At 48.1% G+C, this 24,985-nt stretch overlaps 6 protein-coding genes across 6 annotated transcripts; 5 read left to right on the forward strand and 1 right to left on the reverse strand.

The window, feature by feature from the left end:
• Positions 1 to 1,725: 1,725 nt before the first annotated feature.
• Positions 1,726 to 2,988, forward strand: CTAM01_12207 (uncharacterized protein; the record flags this gene model as incomplete). Its single annotated transcript, XM_060528214.1, has 1 exon — positions 1,726 to 2,988. One exon carries the CDS (start codon positions 1,726 to 1,728, stop codon positions 2,986 to 2,988), a length of 1,263 nt encoding a protein of 420 aa, XP_060377115.1.
• A 1,298-nt stretch (positions 2,989 to 4,286) lies between these two features.
• CTAM01_12208 (uncharacterized protein) lies at positions 4,287 to 6,267 on the reverse strand (the record flags this gene model as incomplete). Its single annotated transcript, XM_060528215.1, has 3 exons — positions 4,287 to 5,095; positions 5,159 to 5,917; positions 6,063 to 6,267. 3 exons carry the CDS (start codon positions 6,265 to 6,267, stop codon positions 4,287 to 4,289), a joined length of 1,773 nt encoding a protein of 590 aa, XP_060377116.1.
• A 1,204-nt stretch (positions 6,268 to 7,471) lies between these two features.
• On the forward strand, positions 7,472 to 10,994 carry CTAM01_12209 (pfs domain-containing protein; the record flags this gene model as incomplete). Its single annotated transcript, XM_060528216.1, has 3 exons — positions 7,472 to 7,884; positions 7,935 to 8,759; positions 8,828 to 10,994. 3 exons carry the CDS (start codon positions 7,472 to 7,474, stop codon positions 10,992 to 10,994), a joined length of 3,405 nt encoding a protein of 1,134 aa, XP_060377117.1.
• Positions 10,995 to 12,417: 1,423 nt separating this feature from the next.
• Positions 12,418 to 14,014, forward strand: CTAM01_12210 (uncharacterized protein; the record flags this gene model as incomplete). Its single annotated transcript, XM_060528217.1, has 2 exons — positions 12,418 to 12,723; positions 13,124 to 14,014. 2 exons carry the CDS (start codon positions 12,418 to 12,420, stop codon positions 14,012 to 14,014), a joined length of 1,197 nt encoding a protein of 398 aa, XP_060377118.1.
• A 1,240-nt stretch (positions 14,015 to 15,254) lies between these two features.
• Positions 15,255 to 16,103, forward strand: CTAM01_12211 (uncharacterized protein; the record flags this gene model as incomplete). The annotated part of the gene is made up of 1 exon (XM_060528218.1): positions 15,255 to 16,103. The coding sequence occupies one exon, from the start codon at positions 15,255 to 15,257 to the stop codon at positions 16,101 to 16,103; it is 849 nt and encodes a 282-aa protein (XP_060377119.1).
• Positions 16,104 to 16,268: 165 nt separating this feature from the next.
• Positions 16,269 to 17,921, forward strand: CTAM01_12212 (uncharacterized protein; the record flags this gene model as incomplete). The annotated part of the gene is made up of 1 exon (XM_060528219.1): positions 16,269 to 17,921. The coding sequence occupies one exon, from the start codon at positions 16,269 to 16,271 to the stop codon at positions 17,919 to 17,921; it is 1,653 nt and encodes a 550-aa protein (XP_060377120.1).
• Positions 17,922 to 24,985: the final 7,064 nt, after the last annotated feature.

Raw genomic sequence — 24,985 nt, forward strand, 5'->3', positions numbered from 1 at the left:
CTCCCAGAAAGCGGTCGGGGAACCATCGATCAGGAATCATCTGCTATAGGGTACAACACAGAAGTCAGATTTTGATGCTCATCGTGAGTTATTCCGGCACGGCCATTTGGGTGACAGTTCGGGAGGATTATGCCTCGAGCGTCGTTGCAAGATGCAGTAGTCAGCGGCGTCCAGAAGGTGAGACATTCATAGAACCTGGACTGGCGGCGACGCGTCAAGGAAGCCAAGCTCCTGAAGAAATCGACAAGCTCATTGTAGATCGAAAATGGCACAAAGCAAGAATCGTCAGCCGTTCGTTCGCAGCGATAACGCCCGCTGCCTCACCCGCCGCCCGTCCCAAAGTTCAACGGCCCAAACTCAAGATGGCGGTCAGTGGTGCCGTGATGGTGGAACCTGGCGTTGGTAGGTGGCTTCGACGGCGCTGAAGGAAGACGACCCGATTTCGCTGGGTCGTTACCGTCGTGTGCGGACATGGCCGCCGTCTCAGACCCTGAGCTGGGACGCCCCAAGACTTGAAAGACTCCTGATAAACGCGAAGATCGTGGAAGATCAGGGGCTGAATTCTTGTCGCTGCCAGCTGGGAATGGCTTCAAGGGGACAACGTTGTGGTATCCAGCTGCCAAACGGGAAAAAGAGCTGAAAGGCTGTGGATAGCTAGGGGGAGCTTGGGTGCCATTGTGCCACTACCAGCTCTTGGGAATGTCTCGGAAGACCCTGTCGTTCTTGTTTGACGGTGTACTGTGTATGCTGACAGCTAGAAACTAGGGGTGAGAGGACGGATGAACGGCGACAGCGGAGGGCGGAGAAAGCTGGTGGGGAGGTCCCGTCCGCCAGAAACATAGAGAGAGGTGAGAGGTACGCAGGAGGTACGGCAGCGAATCAGAGGTGAGTGATCGTGGAGAATGCTTACCTAAGTCGGCAGCGGAAGTCATTCGCTCCGGACCACATTCGACGTCTCTCATTGGTCAGTACGCATGAATAAGGCAGCTCTAGTGATCCTTCGCCTCGCTTAGCTCGAGCTTAGCGGACTTCTCCCTCTATGAGATTCCCTGAGAACGCTGGCTGTGCCAACTTTAGGCTTCCAAAGTTCATTGAGCCCGCCTACATTCCCTGTCTCAGCAATGGGACGGCGTGGACGGCACCTAAAATGCCCCCCCAAAAACACAATGACCTGTGGCGCCGGAGACGGATCATCAGCACCCGTGGATCCCATCTCCCTTGGAGGTCTCCCATCTGCCCCTCTCCGGCTCTCCCCCCAACGCCCAGATGACGTGAGACGCCCACCAGACCATCCCACGCATCCAAGCACATCCCAGCCAACATGCATGTGGTTTTGCGTTTCCCACCAAGCACCGCGCACCAAGCACCCCCAAGTCATGGTTTTTCGAATATCCATTCTCAACTCGGAGCTAGCGAGTGGAAGGGTCCCGGCCCGGGGGGCTGAGGTCTTGCGCTGCCATGGCTTGGCTTTCTTCTTGACCACCATCCTTCGCGCGGCGCACCTCCGTCAGCACCAAGAAGCTTTTTGTTGCTTGGGTCGTCAGCTTTTACGTCTGCTTTCTTTTGGCACATGTTCCCCCCGGCCGTCTGACAGAAGCAAGCCAGCTTTTCGACCAAACATCTACCATTGATCCTCACGATCCATAGTATCATCATCGCATCGCGCCTCCGAACCGGCGACAACTTCGAGATACCCAAGAGAGCGACGACAAACTCACCGCACAGATGCTTCGCAAGAAAGAGGTCTACACGACCGTCACTCCAATCCCGGGCTTCATCCCCCGCCAGCTCGCCATCGACATCCTCCACTCTCATTCCGAGGTCATCACCCTCAACCCCCTCGTTCTCGATCACAAGCCCATCAAGGCGCCCCGCGATGCCGCCTCCGACGAGTACTACTCGACATGGTATGAAATCACCGAGCGCATCCAGTACATCCCGGGTATCGGCAAGATGGGGTCTGGCAAGATCAGCTTCAACGGCTGCTTCCACGATATGCCTTGGGGCCTTCAGACGCACACCTACGCCCCGATGAACATCGACATCCGGATCAAGTACAAAATCGACGGCAACCAGCCCGGCTTCGAACCGCCCCAGCCGCCCGAGATCGGCATGTCCGGCCTCGGTGTACCCGCGGACGGGCTGTATCTGCGTGAGGATATCGAGATCCGCTGCAACATCACCATGGTCAACTTCGTCAAGGCGCAGCTCAAGGCCGCAAGCAAGGAAATGGTTTCAAGGATTATCAAGAAGGCGGAGCTGCTCGACGCGGGCGTGTTGCAGGCCATGATTACGGACGGGAAGCTCAAGACTATCAACCCGGCCGACCGCACCAGCACAGGCATGTCCGGCGCGCACTCCCCATTATTCAACCAGCGCTCCGAGGGCAGCCCAAGACCGGAATCGCATTCGCCCACAACACCCTACCAAGTCCCACGACCGGTTTCAATGCAACAGTTCCGCCCCGGCTCGCAGGGCAGCTACGGCGCACACCAAACCCAACCCTCAGAGCTCTACTCCCAGCACAGCGCACCTCAAACATCCTTCATCGCCGAACTCCCAGGAAACTTCTACCACCCGCAGCAATCATCCAACAACCTGCAACCCCCGCAGCCGTCCCCTGGCCTACAGAACGGTGACCGCGACTCCATGTCGCAACAATCGCAATTCTCACCGGACCCAAACTCATGGCGCTGGTCCCAGGGCCAACCAAGCCCGTCGCAACAGAGCTCGCGGCCGACGAGCATGGCGTCGTCCGAGGCGAGTAGCGGGTACGCTAGCCCCGCGCTCGATCACAAGGGGTTCTCGTCCGAGTTGCCCACGCATCCGGAGACGCAGGAGGAGCACCGCGGGGATGCGCATGGCAAGGCGGTGGAGGCGGCGCAGCAGCAGCAACAGCAGCATAGGGTTAAGGGACCGCAGGCGTATCCGGCGTATGGGCAGGCTTATGCTTATAATCCTGCAGATTATGCGCCGTTGAGTAGATGATGAGGGATCGCCTCGCAGAGTGTGATTGCTGGCGTGTGTGTGTTATAATACCAGGAGTTTTAGGGGATTGAAATGAGTGCGGATTCGGGCTTGGTTTGGCAAACACCTTCTTTCAATGATACCGCTTTGTTTGGGGGGAATAAGATATCATGTGTTGTACCTATGGGTGATATCAACTGGCCAACGATGGACAAATAGGAAAAAGGAGTCATCTCTTTCAATCTATTTCATAATGATATTCCACAATTCATAAGGTTATCCCATCCGTGGACACTTCTCTCTTCCAATTTTATTCGTCTTGTACTACGGCTGGATGAGTCGTCTGGTAGGTAGCAAGGCCACTTCTGCCGACGCCGAATAATGCGAAAGCTCTGTAACGAATTTCAAGATGAGCATCTATCGCCAAGTACCTGGAGACAGTATCGTTAACAGCTATCTTGACGTTGATGCCATCGTTATCCCTAGCAGAGAACTTCTCGCCGCGTTGACGAACGTCGATGAGTTGCGACGGGTTACGTGGGCCATGTCACTCTCCCATTTGATTCGCCCAGTATTGAGATGATGGAATGCAATTAATTGGGAATTTCTTCTCAAAGAATGTGTTTAGTGAACGGGTATGTCAAGAGTGTGTCAGATATAAGATACCTACTAAGTAAACAAAACACTCGGGAAACCAGATTTCAAAATAGTTGTGAAACGATCAAGTAACCGATTTTCAATCGCTTAAACGATGATAATCACAAGAATACATCCCAGTCCGCTCTACAACCAACTAAGTAGGTAACGCTTCCGTTTTCTTCAACCGATCACGATTGCTGCGGAAGAACAATTGCGCGGTTAATTGATTCAGACGAGGCCATGTCTTGGATGTATGTCGAAACAGCCGGCGCAACAAACCAACAATCCTCGTCTACTATCATGTAATGGTTTGATGCTCATTGATGTGCTGGGAAAACCATTCTAGGTTTCTGAAGAGGATCTTGTCGTCCCTCCTACGCCTAGCCAAGCACTAGATATCGTGTCGCAAAAATCGCGTTGAATCGACGCGTACTTTGAAGCCAAGTCATCTTATTGATACCTGTTGAGAACCGTCATAGCTACGAGCACAAAATGGGAACCGCGTATAATACATAATAAATCCTCGCAATTGCCCAGCAAACCTCTCTCTTATTCCAGACATCTTTTTTCGACAAAAAGTCTCGCCTCTGTCGCTCTCACCGCGATCATGCTGTTGAGCTTATCATGTCTAAGATCGGCCATCAAAGTCACTACACCGGTTCGCCCAAGTCGCCATAACTTCATGCGTTAACCTTGCGAGGACGGCCGCGAGCACGCTTCTTGGGGGGCTCTTCGTCTGCTTCAGACTGCTCCTTGGCTGCAGGCTCGGGCTTATCCTCTGCAGCGGATGCTTCTTCAGACTTCTCAGGCTGCGACTCTTCAGCCGCGGTGTCGTCACGCTTCTGCTTGCGTCCGGGTCTGCCTCTGGGCTTAGGCTCCCTTGAAGCTTCTTTCAAGACCTCAACCTCGACATCTGACTCGGCAGCATTGTTCTTGCGAGGTCGACCGCGTCCCTTCTTGACAGGCATGGCAACAGCTTTGATGCACTTCTCGCGTCCACCCTTGGACTTCCAATAGTTCTCGACGTGCTGTCGGGCATACACCTCGACTTGCGACTCAGGCTCCCATGATCGCTCAGGGGAACCAATCCAGCAAACGTAGAGCTGGACTGCGCCAGAAGGCTTCTGCTTGTGCTTTTCTACTCGGAGAGCGTGCCAGAGATTCTTGTCGGCCATGGCACCTAGCCTGCCACCCTTGAGGCTGTTCCAGTACGCAAACAGTGCTTCCTCGGCATCCTCGTGAATAGTCTGTTCAGTCTCCCACGTGGGATCGTCGTGCTTCCAGTTGATGTGCATTTGAAAAAGGGTTTTGTCGTTAGGATCGCGGCGATGGCCAAGGATCTTGTCAAATACGAACATGCCGTTCTTTGGGTCGTCCATCTCTACGTCCTCGTCGCCCGCCGCATTCGTAGCCGGGTTCTCCGTAGGAGCAGCCTCAACAGTGTCGGCGTTATCAATGGACGTGGCAACGTTGATCTCGGCATCCTCTGCTGCAGGAGAAGCCACTACAGCCAGTTAGCCCTGATCCCTGTCAAAAAGGACATGTAGAATACCTTGCACTGCCTCCTTGACGGGGCTCTTTGCGCGAATCTCCTCAGCCTCTACTTCGGCTTCAAACTGGTTTCCGAGCTGGATAGTGGTGTTGCCTTCAGTGCCATTCGCAGCCTCAATCTCTTGATCGGCCTCCTTATCAGCAGGAGCGGGGCTTTCCTCTACATTCGGCTCTCTACTGCGCTTGCGGCTCACGATGGTCTGTTCAAAAGTTGTTGTGACAGTTGTAGTACCAGTGCGCTGTCCAGTTATATTGTTGACCACGTTGGAAAATGTCTTGCGAACAGAGGACACAACGCCAGCCCGCGGTGCACTGGGTTCCGGTGTAGACCCGGAGGCTTCAGCGTCAGGGGTAGCCTCCATGGCAGTAACTGGGGCAGTGGACGAGGTCGGCTCTGAGGTATCGTTCTCGGCGGGAGCAGCGGCAGTAACGGTATCGGCAGGCGTGCTACGGTCGGCAGTATCCACGTCGTCGGCGGTATCGCTCAAAGCCTTGCGCGGCGAAGGGCTGACGGGGAAGCGCGGAGATGGGTTTTGCGAAGGCGGCGAACGAGATCGCGAAGCATCCGAACGGGGAGTTCCAGTGGGCGCGAGGCTCTTGATGCGCTTGTTCGGGTGCGGCGACTGGGAGCCGGAGGGCTTGCCCGGTGATGAGAGGAAGGTGTTAAATGCGCCGTTCTTCGTGCTCTGAGGTTTCTTGACCGACTGAGTGCCGTTAGGCGGCGCAGGAGATTCAGCCAATCGAGCCATGATGGAGGAATCTAATCTAGATGATATCTGGTGATGGGCGAGGCGTTTGGGCGCTCGGATGGCGTGGATCGTTTGGCTTGCGCCAGTCGAAATCGTTCAATATCGATGACGATTCCTGGATTGGAAAACCAATTGATTCGCAAAAAAAAAGCGCACGATGAACGGGGACAGGTTGCAGCCAATTGCGCGGTGTTAAAGGCAGAGTGATTGACTCGGCGACGTTTTCTGAGGTGAAATGAGAAGAAGACGAGGCGTGCGGTGCTGGGCAGCTTCGGTCGCGGGAGGAGCTTTGGCCTTTGGTTTCTGCTCTGTTGAGTGCAGGTGCGGTGCGGGTGCTCTCCACTGTCGTTCCTGCTCCCATCCGGGCGGTGCTGCTGACGTAAGAGGATCAAGCTATTAAGTTTGGCGCGGAAACTACGACCGGGAACCTCAAGGAAGGTGCCTTACGCGACGCGATGACAGTGGGATCAGGGTGGGGCTTCGGCCGTTGGCTTCCATAGGTTCCCTGTCACTACGTACTTACGCACTCCAGAAGAAGGTTAGCGCACGTGATTTATCCACCCATCCTTCCTGTCGGGTCTAAAATTCGGGAAGGCATGCCCGGAGGGGAAAGCATCTGGGGAAGGAAGCTGTGGGATCATGGTCAGGTCAGATGGAAGGCAACCTGCCCTAGGACTTCTCGTGCCTCAATAATGCTGTTCTTCTTCTAACTTCTTTGTTGAATCTTTGCGCGTACGCCCATCTTCTGTGAAATCTTGGCTTATGCTTCAACCCCGAACACGTCCAATTCCTCATGAACAGCCATCTTTCGAGGCGACAAACGCGGCTTTCACGGCCGCTAGGGCAGCAGCGCCTTACTACCTGCAGTACTAGGCAGCATCCTCTTTGGCTTCAAGAATAATGGCTTGGTTTCGCTTTTCTTCAACATCATGTTTGCATTCCCGCCGTATTGGCTCTTCCAGTCTCTGCATCAAACTGAGCTGCCGATTAATACCCAAAGAGCAAAGGCGGGGACAATCGGCCAATTCCCCACGATCGGCGCACCACCATACTTCGAACCGCCTCATTTAATGGTGCAGCTTCGACATTGAGTTCAGCCTACCTATCCTCCCGCAGCGGCAAAGGAAGAAGCTCAGGCTGCCGTGTGATCCTTGGCCAACGCCCGTTTCTCCTTTCGCTGGCTTATGGCGACCGACGACAAGGGGGTAGAAGGCTCAGACCCGCCAATCTGCAATCACTTGCCATAAGCCACATAACTGCCGCACAATCCTCAGTTCGCCGGCATAGAATTGGCTCAGTTGCCCCTGCGGAACAGCACAGTGGGTAACTCTTGCCGCTGAGTCGTTGCAATCCTACAGGCTACTTCGTCAAGCCGAACGTCGCCTTTTCTGCGGCTGCCTCCTCACCGTTCGGGTGCGTGCGCATAAATTGGATGGGTGGGCGCAGCGAGGCAGCCAGAGTGAGCTGTATTCAGGTTGAATCGATATAAACAAGCCCCTTGCCCTCTCATCTCCGGGTTCTTCATACAAATTTGTCGACGATTTTCCCGAGTTCAGGGAGTCATCATGGAAGCAGTCGGCGGGGCCGCTGCCATCTTGCAGCTGATCGATGTGGCACTCAAGACCACCATCCAAGTATACAAGATCTACGCAGATTTCAGAGATGCCAAAGACACCCATAAAAGATTGGCGAGGGAGATGCGCGACCTCGTTCGCGTCCTTCAGCAGCTACTGGATGTAGTCCTAGACAGCGATCCCGATAAACCGAAGTCTGGACATGCAGAAGCTCTGCGGGAGATGTTGGAAGGAGAAGACAGCATTGTGGCGTGTTGCCAAAAAGATGTTATCGAAGTCTCCAATCTCCTAGGAAAGATCCCGTCAGCGTCATGGCCAATCCGGAAGAGGAAGATTGACCGAATTCTGTCCAATATCGTCTCAACTAGGACACATCTAGGCCTTGCTGTTGAGACGCAGTCATTGTGAGATCTAAGTATGTAGCAGACACTGGCCGCAAGACTGACGGGACTAGGGCTATCGTAATGGACATTCGTCGCATGCTCAATGAGCATGAATCCTACATGAGACAATACATCGAGTCCGAGTCGAATAAGGCCATTTTAGCATGGCTGAATCCACCCGACGTGTGGAAGAACCTGAGAAATGCTCTACAAAAGCGACATCCAGGCACAGGAGAATGGATATTGAAGACGCCCGAATTCGAACACTGGAAGGAAAACCCGGGTACTTTATGGTTGTCCGGCATGCCGGGAGCCGGAAAGACCATCATAAGCTCGACCATAGTGACATCTTTGCTAAGCGAAGCCCAAACATCTACGTCAGCTGTTGTTTACTCGTACTTCGATTTCTCCAACGAGTCGCAGCAAGAAGCCCAGTCATTTCTACGTACATGCATCGCTCAACTTGCTGCAAAGAAACCTGCGGCCTTTGATATTCTTCTCGGTTTCCGCAATCGATTTCCGGAAGCCCAAGATCAACAGCCAGGGCTTGAAGAGTTCTTAGAAGCGACAGTAGCCACTATGGGGTGTTTTCATCGAGTATTCCTTGTAGTCGATGCGTTAGACGAGTGCTCGGAACGTAAAAAGTTGCTGGACATCTTCAAAGAGCTGCAGTCGGTGCGCAATCTTCACCTAGTCCTCCTGAGCCGCCGAGAACAGCAGATTGAAAAGGTCCTGTCAGCTTCCTCAACAGAGTTATCATTGTGCGGCGCCCATGTTGATCAGGATATTGCAGCCTATGTTCGACAAAGAATTCACCACTCGGAAGAAATGAAGGAGTGGACAGGGGAAGATAGAGCTAAAGTGGAAACCCAGCTAATCGAAATGGCCGGTGGAATGTAGGTTATCCTTCCTTCTTTCCTTTATTGCTTACCAGAAGACAAGCAGCTAACCTGGGATGATCAAGGTTTCGTTGGGTGCATTGCCAACTAGACTCTTTGGAAAAGTGCACTGATTCTGAACAAGTCGACGAGACCCTAGCCTCTTTGCCGTCGGACTTGCCATCGACGTATGAAAGAATCCTCATGAATATGGATGCCAAGTCGGCGGCGCGAGTTCGAGGCGTCCTAGTAGCATTGGCCTTTGCTCGAAGGCCTCTACAGGTCAGCGAAGTCATGAATATCATCAGCATATCGATTAAAGACTACCCTCGAGCAAAGAAGAGTAAAAATACAGTCTACTTGAATCAGCTCCTTTCTCTTTGCTCGAGCATAGTGTCGATTTCCACCAGCGGCGAAGGCGAAACGAAGAAGCGAGAAATGCGGCTAGCGCATGCCTCGGTGAAGGACTATCTTGTCTCTGAACATCTGCGTAATGGACCGGCATCTGCATTCTACACAACACCTGGACAGGGACACCTTTTCATGGCCGCCAAAGGTGTTGCGTGTCTGTTGGATCAGAACGACGTCAGCCGCTTCGGGCCACACACTTTGGAAGAGGTTCCCTTCTTGCTGTACTCTGCTCTAAACTGGGTCCATCACGCGAGGGATGCGAATACAGAGTCCGACCGTGGCAGTCTTGACGACTTGATTTTCGCATTGTTGCATCACAAGGATGGTGCTTACATAAACTGGCACCGTGTGGCAGGCTGCCATGGACCTGCAACACCAGTGGAGGGCTATGCGTGGGACATTCACATCAGAGACGGCAGTAAGCTTGTCGACGACGGTCGACCAGCCACCAAGGAACGACTGCTCAACGGACACTATATCGATCGACCTCTCCACCACGCAATACAATGGAACCTGTGGCGCGTCGTCCAGCGTCTTCTAGATGCTGGCCATGATCCTAATGGGCACAGTAAAGGGAGCCGCGCTCCTCTTCACTACGGAGTTCTTCATCGGGCTCTGGAGTCGATGGATCTAATCCTAAACAATGGTGGGAATATTGACGCCTCCGACTTGTTTGGCGACACCCCAGCCATGTTTTGCGCTTACAAAGCTAAGGATCCGGTGACGATGGAGTGGCTGATTGACCGCGGCGCAAGTCTCTATCCCGTCAGCAGAAGATCCGGCAGTCTCTTGCAATGCGCAGCTATGGAGGGTGACCCAGATGTGTTGGAAGTAATATTGCGGAAGACGCCGCGTAACATATCGCCCGATATCGAGGCTGATCGCAGCTGTAACAAAGTCGCTGGCCTGGCCACACCACTTCAATGTGCAGCATATGCAGGTAACTTGGCATGCATCGAGCTTCTGTTAACATATGGTGCCGACATCAACTTCGGTAAAGGTAAAGTTGGAACACCTCTTCATGCTGCAGGTGCTTCGGGGAATTTGAGCGCATTTCAACTCTTGCTGCAGAGGGGTGCGAACCCGAACGTCGCTAGTGGGCAATATGGGAGCGTCCTTTGGGCTGCTGGATACGGCGGCGATCGTGAATGCGTTCGCATTTGCCTTGGACGGGGGCTGTCTACTGATGGGTTGGCAACCATGTGCCTTGGTCCTGGGAAGGAGTGGCAGGATTGTCTTCCGGATGAACAAGACAAGCTGGTCTCCATAATCATCAGAATTGCAGGAGATCGCCACTGCCGGGACATCTTTGACGCTGCCCGGTCGGGGATAACTTCGCGAGTCAAAGCGCATCTTCGTGGTGCCAATGGTAACAAGACTAAACTGGAAAGCAGATACAAGCTCTTTTCGCGGACGCCTCTGATGTGGGCGGCGGGCGAGGGTCACATCGAAACGGTGAAGCTCTTGGTAAAGGAGGGCGCAAAACATTGTCCGAGGGCTAGAGATACTCAGACGCCGCTCGAGCTTGCTTGCCTCGGGGGCCACTTAGGTATGGTAAAGTGTTTGTTGGCTATAGGTGCAATGGCCGATTTTCGACGGGCTGGCAGTTATCGAATCGCCGTTGTATGTGCTGCTATGAGCGGAAACATGGATTTGATTAACTTCCTGAAGTCACTGGAAGAGGATCGAACCACGACGTTCGAGTTTGAGGGGCATGTTTATGAGTACGATGGCGATAAGCAGTATAAGCGTAAGCCGAGATCCCTCTGTTATGTGGAGAGTGAACTTCAGAGCGGTTGGAGAAGACGTCGGGGGTGTCTGAACCTCACATCGGTGCGATGAAACCGCAGCGTCTCCACAACGTCGGCCGGTCAATTGTGGGTATTGCACGGAGATAGTCGGCCCTCGGCACCGGTCACGGGTTTGCGTGAACAAGCGGCGGAAAGAGAGCCGGCCCTTGTCTACCGAGTGTCCGTCTCTGTTCCGGACCTTGGATACAGTGTTGTGGGATCAAGATCCTAGCTTCGTACCAGTCCACTTTTCACTTGTCAGCCACTCCATGTTCACCTGTGACTTGCAGGACGTTTGCTGCCAGGACGCCATGGTTTAATGGAATGGCTGGGGTAATTTCCCCGGAGCAGGTGTGCAGAGACCCATGAGAACTCAGGAGCGACAAAAGCATGTCATGAAGCATTCAAGGTTGGCCCTGAAAGAGTAAAAGGGGTAAGTGGTGACTTTCAAAACCGAAGGCGACATGTTCTTCATCCCAGGTGATTCGTCGATTGAAGAGTGCAGGCGTCTAAAAACGGAACAGGGCAGCATCGTCCACTCGGCGTGGCACCCCGGAAGTTGAACCCAGTCCCAGCGATTCGCGAAACTTGGAGTTGAGGATACGGAGTATATCCCACCCATTCCGCCTGATTGGAGCTTCCCGGGATCCGAGAATGTATGAGAGCCGCAGATATCGGTGATGTGGGCAGACAAAGTTGACAATCGTGGAGGTTGGGCGACGTTTGGGCGCAGCCAGGTGAATGTGCGAGTATCCGCAAAGTTGAAGGTTGAGTGGAACCCCCCAGCCACTGGAATTGTCGACACCCGACGGGGCCCACGGGGGGACCTGAAGGCGCGAGAAGATGGGCGCTGCCCCGCCGAGCTGGACGACACCACAGCAGCGCTGCACGTAATTAAATGTGGTGCGATTTAAGTGGACGTTGGGAATTTGTTAGTGCATACGAAAGTACGGAGTACTCTCTGTGCTCGTTTCCCAGCCACTTTGAATCTTTACGAAAGTCAAGTTGTCAAACCCTGAAATGTCCGAGAGCCCAAATTCTTTCTCTCGCTCGGGTACATTGTCTGTTCCTCTTTTTGCTTTTGAGTTCGGATAGTATCATCCTTTTCCCTTCTTCCGTTAGCTTCCGCGCCTGGCGAGATCTTGCAACCACGCTTCTTTTTCTTCTGTGTGTTGACATCGTCTGAGTTGAGACACAGGCACCAGACACAGACATACAGAGAGAGACAAGACAAGCCCCTCAATCCAACGGTTCTCAACGGTCACTCCCGGCCTATCTTACCTAGTCCATCTTGAGTTGTCTTTTCAGGATCAATCTCACTTCACGTCAAACCTGTCAAAACACTAAAAACCAAACGTCAACTCTATCCGCACCTCACCAACATCACCACCACCAAACTCACAACCATTCTGCCCCAACACCACCACCACCCCGCCGCCGCCGCAAGAGACATCGACCCCGTCTCGTTTGCCATTATGGCCATGGGACTCCAGCAGCAGCAACACACACAGGGCTCGCCGCCCATCCACTTCCCCGGCGACTTTGTCGAGTACGGCCAGCAGTACGACAACAACAGCGGCCACCACAGCGACCCGTCCTCTTCTCAGCAGCGTCAATCCCGCGGTGAGGGCGGCAGGAACGGCCGGTATCGAAGACCGCGTTCCCCTTCCCTCGACGACGATTCTCGCTTCACTACCGGGCCCAGCGGCGGTGAGGATCCGCGGGCTAGCTCTGACGCTGCGCTGCATGATGCCGTGCTCGCGCAGGCGCCCCATCAACAGGTGAGTTTACAGACGTAAAGTTCAATTAGGGGAATTTTTGAGATGAGGGATCGATCGGAGAGTGAGAGTAGTAGAAGAAAAAAAAGCAATGGCTCGGCGAGACACGCACCAGCCACGCTCAATTCCAATACACCTCAACCACCCACCCCCTTATCTCTCTCTCACCCCAGCACTCAAGAACTCACTTCACCCAACTTAGCTCACCTCACTTCATCTTACTCACTCACTCACTACCCAAACTCACAATCTCCAACTCATCTCACTCAAGGGCGGCTTTTGAGACCGCCCTCCCCCCAACACCCAACACACTACACACAAAATCACATAACACAACGCACAAACACACATGCACATACACAACCCGCATCGTCACCGAAAAAGCCATCTGACCGCAATGCAGCAGCGCGTAATCCCAACAAACGGCCGCAACGGAGGCCAACCCCGCGCCGCAGGCCCTCGCGCACCCCCCGCCGCCGCAAACGCATCCCAGAACCGCCGCTCCCAGCCCCCGCCAGTCAACTCCCAGCTGCCGCCCTACATGGGCGAGAACCCCGACGAATGGAGCCCGTCCAAGGACGCCGCAGGAGCAGGCGGCTACTCCCGCCGCCGCACAGAGCGCCACGCCCGCCGGCAATCCTCCACCGGCAGCCGCGCCCCGGGAGCCCCGGACCCGCCCCAAATGAGCGGCGGCGCGTCCCCGCGCGGCCCGCCCGAAAGCCAGCACTCTCCCAGAGATAGACTCCCGTCCCAGCAGCTACAGCAGCAACAGCGAGAGCAGCACATCCCCAACCCGGCAGGCGGTCTTCGCCCTCCTTCCCCGCCAGCCGTGAACGAGAGCACCCTCAGCGACATCAGCCGCGTCAACAGCCCCAGCATCTCCAAATCCGTCCTCGAGCCCCTCCAGCGCAAGATGCTCGAGTACCACCGCCTCATGGACGAAGCTCAGGGTCAGATGGCGCAGTACGACGAGGAGCTTCGCCTCCTGCAGGAGCGCCGCCGTCTAGCCGAGCAAAGATTCGTCGATGCGAAGACTAAGCACGATGAGTACGAGAGGCAGCACCTCGATGTCGAGCGTGCGCTGCGCGGTGATTATGCGCCGCCTCAGCAGGTACAGCAGCAGCAGCAGATGATGCAGCAGCAGCAGAGTCAGCAGCAGATGTATCAGAATAGTCCGCCCAGGACGGTGCCGAGACCGGCGTCGAGTATTATGAGCTATGATGATCGGCCGATGAGCGGGCACAGCTCGGGCCCAAAAAAGGGGAAGCTGAGGTTCAGTTTGTTTGGGAGGTAGATGTGTTTGGGAGGCTGGGGACGATAGATTGTGTGTTGTTTGGGTGGATAGAGCGGCTTTAGAGAGAGGCCCTTTTTGCTCGCAACTTCTTTTGTGTTAATATTCTTATGGATGGGGGGGTTTTCTGGGATGGAGGACAAAGGGGCTGTCATGTTTGGGTGATGGCATTGATGTAATGACGGGAGCAACGTACAATATGGTATATCAAAGATTGGTTTCATGGCAAATATGGTTTCATTGTTCATTGTGTTTTTGTTTCTTGGAAGCTGATGCTGTTGGCGTTGTCATTGCATCACTTCACTCGAAACTCACCCCAATTTAGCCTTTGGTTGGTTACTGGAAAAGCAAGAACCAGAAACTTGGTTTATTGATTGATCGAGATATAGTGAGTGGAGGGCTGGCTATCTCCTAGACAAACCAAATGACAATCATGCAAGTCTGCTATAGATGAGTTGTTGTTAAAACATGCCACGTACGCAGTCATCCCAGACTCCCAGCTCAAAGCTCCCAATGCAACTTGTTTGGGTGAGAATATCGCAGACATCACAAGGCATTTCGCTGCCATGCCAGTAACTTATATTCCATTGCTGCAAACACCTTATTCTGCTGTTACAGTAGCTTCTGTTCTTAGACAACTCTGGTCATCAGTCTCTCGACAAGAACAGCCAAGTATATATTGAGCCACAACATTTCTCCCATGTGCTCTTAACCTCACATTCTCATACTCTCAAGCTTCCAGGTCATTAACATTCAAGGTCATCAAGCTTTTGGGAACCCAGATAGGGGCACCTACAAACTACCCCTGAGATCGTCTCTCATCCATAGCTGCTTCTATCCCCCAGTCATCTCTACCCGCGCGGATAGAGACGTCCAAATAAGAAATTCCCATGCATACATCATTGGCGTTTTGACTTGGACGTCACCTTTCTTGATTCCTTCAGGTGGAAAGTTTATCCGAGCCAGAGGGCATCGGATGAATATTCAGGTCAACATGTCTGCTCCCGCGCCTCCAACTCGAATATCCAATCAGATGCCCCGCCTTCCGTTTGCAAATGCTTCCTTCCTTCTTTCACTCGCCGCACTACGAATTTTCTGACCGCTACATCCTTTTTTTGGTCTCCCACTTGAGTCGCGAGTGAAATATCATGAACCGCGCCGCGTCGCTCTCACCCTCGTTACTCGAACTCATCGCGACATGGCCTTCTCGTTACTCGCTCCCATGGATCAAATGGCAGCAATCATGGATCAACTTAAGGAACCGGAAAAAAATCACATTTGCTCAGTCCTCCCGACCAAGAAGTTTCCCAACAGCCTTCTGACGCAGACTCATCGTGAGCTAGCCCGACTGTACGAGGCTCATGGTGAGACCGTGGTCGCCTACTGGAAGGGACTTGACCGACCGGGACGAGAGGTCGTGTTGAGGAACAGCTCCATGTGCCCCGTTCTGAGATCCGTCCAATCCCCTGGCGCCGGATTTTCTCATTTTCTCGGACCTGAGTGGAATCATGAAGACATCACCAATTCAGACAACAATGTCTTCCTCGACGTTCTTGAACATCGCGCCACACAATCTCTCACCCGCCAATTCACCATTGGCCCAAATGGCACACAAGGCGACTGCGTCTTCACCTGCGCAAGATTCGCTGAACATCTCATCCCGTGTCTTGAACACTTTGACGGCGACGTCATGGTATTTGAGGACTGTGAAGAGTACCCTCGCACTGCCGACATCGTTGCCTACTGGGAAGCCATAGCCGGCGTCAGAACGGATCGCCATCTGTGGGTACCCGGTCCTGTTGGTGAGCTGATTGTCGCGAGACAGATGTTCTGGGTAGAGATTCTTCATCGAGCGCTCGTCACCATCCTCACAGTCCTGGCCACCGATCGCAAACACCCAAACTGCACATGTCACGAACACGACATAGGAGAGGTTCATGGGAACGAGGTTCTTCCTCAGCTCACACTCACTAGTGACTCCGGCCTCCGGCCCTTCATCAACTTCATCAAAGCTGAGGAGGATGAGACAATTCTCTGGTCGCAGAAACTTCTGACAAAGCCTGATATTCTCCTGATGGAGGCTACGAACTAGTGGCTCAGCCTCCCAGAGAGAGTCCCAGACGCCAGCGGACACATACTCAGCGTGGGAGACCTTGACAGATACATCGGGGCCTGCATCTTCGATCCCTACTACGCTGCTGAGAAGGATTCCAACACATCTTACTACATTCGCGTCCTTCTGTGTTCAATCCACATAATGGACAACTCGCGAAAGACGGCCAAACGACGCGACTTCCTGCTGCAGGAGCTATCAAACGTCCTTCACCTCAAGTTCCTGAAGTTGCTGGAGTGCGTCAAACGATGGCTCCAGTGCGGCAAAGCAGAAAAGTACTTCAAGCGTGTCCCAAACACTTACGATCACTTGGGCAGCGAAGTTGTAGTCGTCAAGGATCGAGTAATTGACAGCAAGAATCGCAAGATATACTACGGTATGCAGCTTTGCAAGCCAGGATTGACTCACAGACACGCCAGCTTCTGGCTCAGGAAGCTGGCACCATACTACAAGAACAAAGTCCCAGGAGTTGCAACCATGGTCCCAGAGGGCGTTGAGTTCTCAGAGTTCCACACGAGCATCAACTTCTCTAACCTCAATCTGCTCGTGAGCTTCATCTCTGATCTGGACAAACAACTGTGCCTCCCGCCCGTGAGCGATACGAAAGGGCAGCTGTACATCTCACGCGTCAAGCAGCTGGAGGTCGAGCTCGCCACCGTCAAGAGGAACCTGGACCTCCGCAGGATCGCGCCCGACATTGACCGGCTAGCTGAGCCTCTCGTCACTTCCGCGGCAAAGGACAAGGTCGCCAATGCGATTGAGGAGAAGCTGGGCACCTCTCTTGCAAACCACTACTGGAACCTGGTGCAGAGCTGTGTCGACAACTTTCCGGATCTCGGACACTACGAGAGCAGCAGAGTCAACTTTGACGTCTGCTTCCCCAAGTCGTGTCAATGTGAGTCGGAGAAGTCGGCTGAGCCTGCCAAGAAGAAGAAGAGAAAGCCGAAAAAGAAGAAGCCGGAGAAAGTCGTAGAGAAGTCTGATGTCCTGCCGGAGCTTGAGGAGGGTCACGATGCATGGGTCAACGATCTGAATACCCCGTGGCTGTCAAAGCCTGATGGGGATTCCTCGTGGGATGAGCTCGCGACTTCCGTGACCGGATCGCTCTCCTTGAATGAGCCTGAGCTCGATCTTCCCGGCGACGGTGTCTCCTTCAACGCTTCGCAGGACCCGGGCGACTCTGAGTCTGTACTTGCTGACGCTGAGCCGCAGGCTTCTGATCCCTGGGCCAACTACCCCGAGGCCTCAGGCAGGGTTTCTGGTGCTGTAACTACGCCAACCGAGGCTAGCTCCGGCGAATCTCTTCACGAAGATGATCAAGAGCATGAGGAGCATAATGGAGATGATGACGAGCAGAATGAGAACCAGCGTCCTAACGAGGACGAACAGGAGATCGTGGAAGGCCCCCGCAACCAAGACGCCAGCCTCCTCGACAAACCCGACACCGAAGACGGACCCTCGACTCCTCCCCAAGAAGTCATCTACGTCAGCGCCCGGACAGCAACCGTCATGGCAACAATGTTCGACAAGTCCCTCCACCAGGGATCCCTCACCTGGCCCGAGTTCATAGCCGCCATGGCTGAAGTAGGCTTCACCGCCGACAAGAAAAAGGGCTCCGCAATCGCCTTCGTACCCTTGCCGCGGGAAGATGGCACTTCGAGATGGAAGCAGTCGATTCAGTTCCACATCACGCACGGCAGCGCGTCGTCGAGGGTCGAGGGGTACCGGTCGCGTAAGATGGCTCATAGGTTGACGAAGGCTTTTGGATGGAATGCGAAGACGTTCCAGATTGCTTGATTGCTGGTTGGCATTGGCGGGATTTGTGCCACCGGGAGTCAAATTATGCAGTAGCTAAGATCTTTGGCTTTTGCTGTATTTGGGGACGACTTCTGAAGATTGCGAAGATGTGGCGTATGTGGGGCACAGAGACACAGTGGTTTGCTTCTGTTCTTGGATGCTGGCAGGGACACGATATCGAGACTTTTGCTTCATCTGCACATGGTCTTGATTTTGTTTCTCCGGTATCCTTGGTTCCTTGATAGCTGCTGAGCATTCATGGCTCTTGATTTGTTTTGAACTTTGTTTTGTCAGTTGCTTTCTGTATTGACACTTCTCTTCTCTTCAATATGACAATCGCCCCTTTTTCCATTGCTTTCAACATTTCTTCCGATTTTATTTCCTCCAATTTGACCTAGATTTTACACGCTTGTATTCATTGCATTCAAGATGTGTTATTCCATTCCATCATGACCCGACTAGAACTTTTGGAATAGGGGCGTTCATCAATCCCCGAAACCGAACTACACCGCCGGTAGAATCTTCTTCCCCCGGGATAGCTTTTCGAACTCTCCCTCTGGCGTGTATGAGACGCTCAAGGGAATAACTCAATGTTTTTGAGAGAACTTGGCCGCCTCTCGAGTAACCAACAGGGTTCGAGGAGTCAGTTATGTCGAGAACCGGATCTCGTAAGTACATTGGATGTTCTCTCAAAAACTATGCTTCCTTGTTGAGAATACCCATAATAAGTTCACTGCAATCACCGTAGATTGAATCTCGGGGCTTTGTAGACCAGGTGCAGAGAATCGGACATGGTCATGTGAGGCAGGAACCAACGCATGCCCAACAAAGAGTCTTGATCATACCCGAGCTTGGGGACGCCATGATCCCAATTCCGCAGGCTTTGTCGTATCGCTGCAATCATACAAGTCGTACGAGGACTTCATAGGTCAAGCACCAACCGCAGATGGCCATCTAGACAGCGACCTGATCGCTCCCGAGACTGAGGTCACCGCGGCCAACTCTCACGAAGCAATTGAACAGTTGTCTAGCCTCCCCGCCGATAGTGTTCAACCCCACTAAAGAATAGAGGAGAGCCACAGAGTAGACTATCTTATATCAAAAGCCAGAGTAGTCTTCCGTCAAGCTATAGTCTTTTTCATCGTAATTACCCTCTCTCTTACTTTCCAAAACCGGGCCCACGGCGACGCCCGGGTGCGGGCGGTGGGGCAACTTGACCACCTACTGTTCGCTGGCTAGATACGAAATTCGACAGATGAAGGTTCTTCGGTTCTTTCATCAAGTGAATCAGCCCACAAACTCTGGCGGCCGTGCTCCCTGTTGAGCTCTACTTCCCAGCTCACGATTGCATATAAGTCGATCACCTTCAATGACTGGAGGTTACGCAACGATTTGAGCGCTTTACTGACCCCGATATCAAGTGTTTTCTCAAAATGATCACAGGAAGCTGCCGAACTTGCCAGAAGCGACGGGCCCACGCTCAGCAAATCGGCCAGTAAGTCTGAGCTCCGGAATCCCCAGCAAGTACTGGTCGTGTAGTGGTAGAGAACTAATCAGCTTGAGGCGGATTGCAGCCTGATGGATATCGAGACGTTTTTTGTGGTTCTCCCTAAGAAGACGTGCTTTTCCTCCGCTATATTTCTCACATGTTGAGTTATTGGACCTTTCCATGAATACTTGCAGCACCTAGCTTGCGATTCAGAAAAGCTACAGAAAAAGATAGGCTGTCTCCGAGGCAAAGAAAGGGGGCTCGTCGAAGTACCGGAGAAGATGTAATAGAAACTAATCGACCTGTGCGGTTGACCCCGGGCCTCTCTGCTGTGTACCCAAGCATTACCCCTCCAGGGCTTTGATTTCCGTTGGTATTTCGATGTTGAGGATCAGGAGAAGTTCGAGATCTTCGTCGATATTGCGAACAATTCAATCACTTCTATTGATAAAGTCGATCACGAACTCACAGACTTTAAGGGTTTCTTTTCTATTGTTAATATCCTTCTCACTCGTCGCGCCCTCAAACCTAGTAACGTCAGGAAGGCTCCCGCGATATTCATCACCCTACCGTCTTGTTTATGGACCCCAAAGCCATTCTTACCCTTGGTCATCTGTCCCGATAGAGTCATCCATTGCTGTCGGGCTAAGAATGGATGAGACGGTCATGTGTGGCCCAGATTCCACATGATATAGCTTCAAGACAAGATCGTTCAGGCTGTCGAATGTCGGCATTTTAGCCCTAAAAGCAAAGTTGTCGTATCAGCCCTGGTGTGGCTGCGCACATAGAGGATAGCGTGTCTCTCCCCTGTCGAGGAGGTCTCACTTTTCTTGGCCCGTATCATCCGCAGAGAGGGATACTTCAGAGCTGTGTTTGTTCAGTCTCGAGGACGTGTCGTACGAGACCGCCCGCAAAAGTCTGCTCGTGGCAACACTCGCCGAAACTACACCCGCCTCCTACACTATCAGAACAGTGCCTACGCTAAGTGTGTATGGCAGTTCCATGGCGCTAGATGGGCCGGTTCCGGGCGTGGCTCGTACGATGCTGCGAATAACAACAATGGTGGTGGTAGTGGAAGTGTTCGTCGAGCGATTGAGGGTCCAGGTGCTCGCGGACATGCTATTGTCCTGTATCAGGGGAGTTTGGCGTTTTGGTTCTTTTTGACTCTTGCGGCAGTTCCGTTACGGCCCAGATGCTCAAGCAAGAGGCGTGAAGCTATATTGGATCAGACATTAATCTTGCTAGTTAAACGCACCGGGGACTATTGTCATCTTCGAGACAGGCGGCTTCGGCGAATTTGCCGTGCTGCTGAAAATTGTATCTGGCAGGCTCGTACCGCGTACGACTTTACTTACCTACCTGGTCGCTACCCGATACAAGAGACAGGGCATGCAACTCCAGCATCTTTGCGGGAACACCTGCGCTGGTACACGATACTTTGAGCCGGTCCTACGACTACCTACGCAGAAGTTTCCATGACATCGTCCCTCTTCCGTCAGACGTCAATTAGGCGGCTTCGGGCTCTCGGAATTTGAGGGAGATAGCCTGTGAATGACCTTACTCAATTAGTCAGAAGGAGCTCCAAGACTAGGAGTAACAAGCCTAGGAAAAGACATACTCTTCTTGATAGAATTGGATGGATGAGCGGGTAACGAGGGCCATCGACGAAAATCACACTTTGGCGATGTCAAAGGGAAAGCTTGCCCATGAGTAGCTACTCATTTCAACTTAAGGAAAGGGGTTATGAGAGGAGTATTATGATACGTGATGGCGTTTTCGGCGACATTGTTGGTCCGATGTTCAGGACCAATTGCCGGTGAATAAGCCCAATTAGATCTGAAAGAGCGTCTTTAGTGAAGAATTCATGATCCTTGCAAGTATTGCCAGGCGAGAAGACTAGGCTTTTCATGGAATATGATGTAGTATTAGCTCAAGCCTAAATGCAGTGGATAGCAGCGCCAAGACTAGTAAAGAGTGTTTCCATGTTAGTTTCAAAGTAGCATCGGCCTCGGGCGATATGGCAAGGCCGTCACGACTCTCATTGCCTTCAACTCCATGATAATAGCGCGATGTTGAATCGAACATAAATAGAAGTAAATCACCACTCCGACTGTTGACCTATGGTTGCTGTCTTTTTAACATTGAACATATTGCAGTTATTTTCGGCTAAGATGATATTTCGGAGTTACATTTTCACCGCTACAATCGCGCTTCCGTCAGCGCTTATACCTATTTAAATTAATTAAATAAATAAGTTAAATAAATAGTTAAATATAAGAATTTTAGCAAGTTAAATAATTAAATATTATAAGGCCCTATATTTAATATATTTAATTAAATATAAGGTTATTTAAAAAAAAGAAAGTCCGGGGCCGGGCTAATTAAAAATTAATATTCTTAACTATATTTTATAAAAGTTTATAATTAAAAATATAAATACTTAAAGCAGGATTCGATCTTATGACTCCTTATTTATAATTATAAGTTCGGTATTATATTATTTAATTAAATAAATTATTAATAATTATTATAAAAAGAAAAAAGCTTAAGTATTATAGAGCTTTAAATTTAATATCTTATTATATATAAAAATTTAAAAAACCTTTAGCACCCTCTTTTTTTAATATTAATAAAACTAACGAAATTATATACTACTATTTTTAACCCTTTATAATTATTATAATTATTATTAAAATTAATTAAATTATATATTAATTAATTTATTATATTATAATTAATTAATTAATAATAAGTTATACGATTTTTAATACGTAACTATTATTTCGGATTATTTTATAATTATAAACCCTAATTAACGCTAGCTTTGTATTATTAACTAATTTTAATAATTATAATAACCTCTTTACTTTTTTAAAAATAATTTAAAAAAAGAGGACTTTTATTAATAACGATTTAATATTATAAAAGAGTATAAAGTTAAAAAAGTCGTAGATTTATTTAAAGAGGGTTTTTATTTAAGAAATTTATAATAAAAATAGTTAAAGTAAAGTTTTTTAATTTTATTATTATTATAACGAAATAAGTATTATTACTTATTTTAAAATAGTAATTATAAGCTTAGTAACGGCTTATTTAAAATTAAAATACTAAGTAATAAATCTAAGTTCTAGCGAGTTATTATATTTATTAAAATATTTTAAATATAACTTTATATTAAAAAAATAGAAACTTATTTTTAGTATTATTATAAAAAGCTAAGTAACGAGAATTAAAAAATTAGTAATTAGGTATATTATTAATAATAATAGCCTATTTATAGTTTTTTATAATTTTTATTTCTAAGCCCTTTTTTATTAATTAAATTATAGTATTATTAACGAACTCTTATTATTATATAAAAATATAAAAAAGGAGCTAAGTAAGATTTTTATTAAAAAGAAAAATATAATTAGGGTAGAGATCTAAAGGTTAATAATAAAAGTCTACTTATTATTTTATTTATAAACCTTATTAATATAGAATATTATTATTACCGTTTTTATTTATTTTTTAAATTATATTAAATAATAAATATAATACCTTATTATTTTATAATAATAATATAATACTTATAATAAGGCTAATATTATTTAAATTATAAAATTAATAATAGATAACTAGGAATTAAGTAACTAAGTTAGAGTAATTATTTATAATAATATTTTAAATAACGATACTTATTTAGGTTATTTATATCCTATATTATCTTATACTTATATTTAAAAAGATATTTTTAATTAGAAAATAAAGTACTACGGTTATATTCTTAACCTCGTTAATAAGGTCTTTTTATTTAGTAATAATAAAGAAGTATTTAAATAAGAATTAGATATATTAATTAATATTAAGTAACTTTAAAAAGATTTTAATTTCTAATATATAAGGAGCCTTATTAATAAATTTTAAAACGTTATTAAATTTATTTACTTATTATTTTAACGATATAAAGCTTTTTTTAAAACTAATAATAAAACTAATAAGAACGATATATATATTTTTTTTAAAGAGTTATTATAAAAGCTTATATTAATACTTAATAATAATATAAAATAGAACTTAATATACTTTATAATAAGAATTAATAGGGATGCATAACGAATTAATACAGATATATAGCTCTTAGGGACGTATAATATTCTCTACCTCTAATTAGTTTAAAAATTTATTATTAATATACTTAGATTTTATTACTTTTTTTTAAAGTACTTATCCCTTTTTATAATTTCTTTTATATAATTATATTTTAAGGGAGCTTTATTACGAAGTTATAATTAACGCGTTTTATATCCTCTTTTTTTTAAAGCTATATTAGTTTATATATTATAAAATAGCTTTTTTAATAGCTTACGTACCGAGCTTACGTTACCGAGCTTAATTTAATAGCCTAAATAATTAAAGCCGTTTTATAAAACGCTAACGCTTTAATAATAATAATATATTATTATTTTTTATTTTAAATAGAAGCTATATTAGTATTAGCTAGTTTTATAAAATTAGCGATGCTTATATATATAATAATTTAATAAACGATATTTTACCCGAGCTATTATAAGAAACGCGATTATTATTTTACTATTTATATTAATATATTAGAATAGAACTAACCTTTTATTTTAATTAGAAATTCCTTAATAAAACTAATATTTTTTAACTTTTTATTATTTTTTAATTTTTATTAGTACGTAGTCCCCCCCCTTTTAATAAAAAGTCTTAATAACTTATATTTTATTTTATATGCCGTTTTTTAAAAAGAATATAGATTACTTAGCGTACTACTCTCCCCCGAATATTATTAAAACTTAGTTTTTCTTCTTTTTATAATAAATTTTAATAACTAACCTAGCTTATAATAAAAGGAATTAATATACCGGTATTATAAATTAATATATTAGCGTCGCTCTTATACTAGCGTCGCTATTCTATTTTTTAATTAGTTTAAAAAAATTTATTAATATAATTAGATTTTACTAAATACTTATAAAATATCCTAAGCCTTTATTATTCTTTTACTCTTTTTATACTTAAGTTATATTATTAAGCCTCGAAATTTAATTTATAATATTTATTTATAATAGCTTTTATAATTAGAGTTAAAGACGTTTTTTAAAACTAATTTTAAAATAATACTCCTACTAAAAAACTTCCCCCTTTATAAAAACGATTATTAATTAATTACGGCCTCTTATTATTATCTAGCTAACTATTATTATCTCCCTTTTTAAAAAGTAATTACCTTAGTATTAACTAATTCTATAGAATTAATAATTTTAAAAAGTAGTACGACCTTATTACTAAGCTCTTAGCTAGTATATTATAAAATATATAACTTTTTATAAATAATTATTTTAATATAGAGCTTATATTATATTTTACTTATTATTTTTCTAAAGGAATAACGAAAACCTAGTAAACTACCCTCTTACGACTTTTTTTAAAGTATAACCCCTTTTTCCCTAACGAATAGTCCTAATAACCTTTTTATTTTATAATAAAATAATTTAGTAGTACTTTTTAGCTTATTAAATAAGTTATTAAAACTAATTAATAGTTAATAATAATACTATTTTAATAATAA

Source organism: Colletotrichum tamarilloi (genome assembly GCF_030869305.1).
Source record: "Colletotrichum tamarilloi strain Tom-12 chromosome Unknown Scaffold_73.1, whole genome shotgun sequence".
NCBI lineage: Eukaryota > Fungi > Ascomycota > Sordariomycetes > Glomerellales > Glomerellaceae > Colletotrichum > Colletotrichum tamarilloi.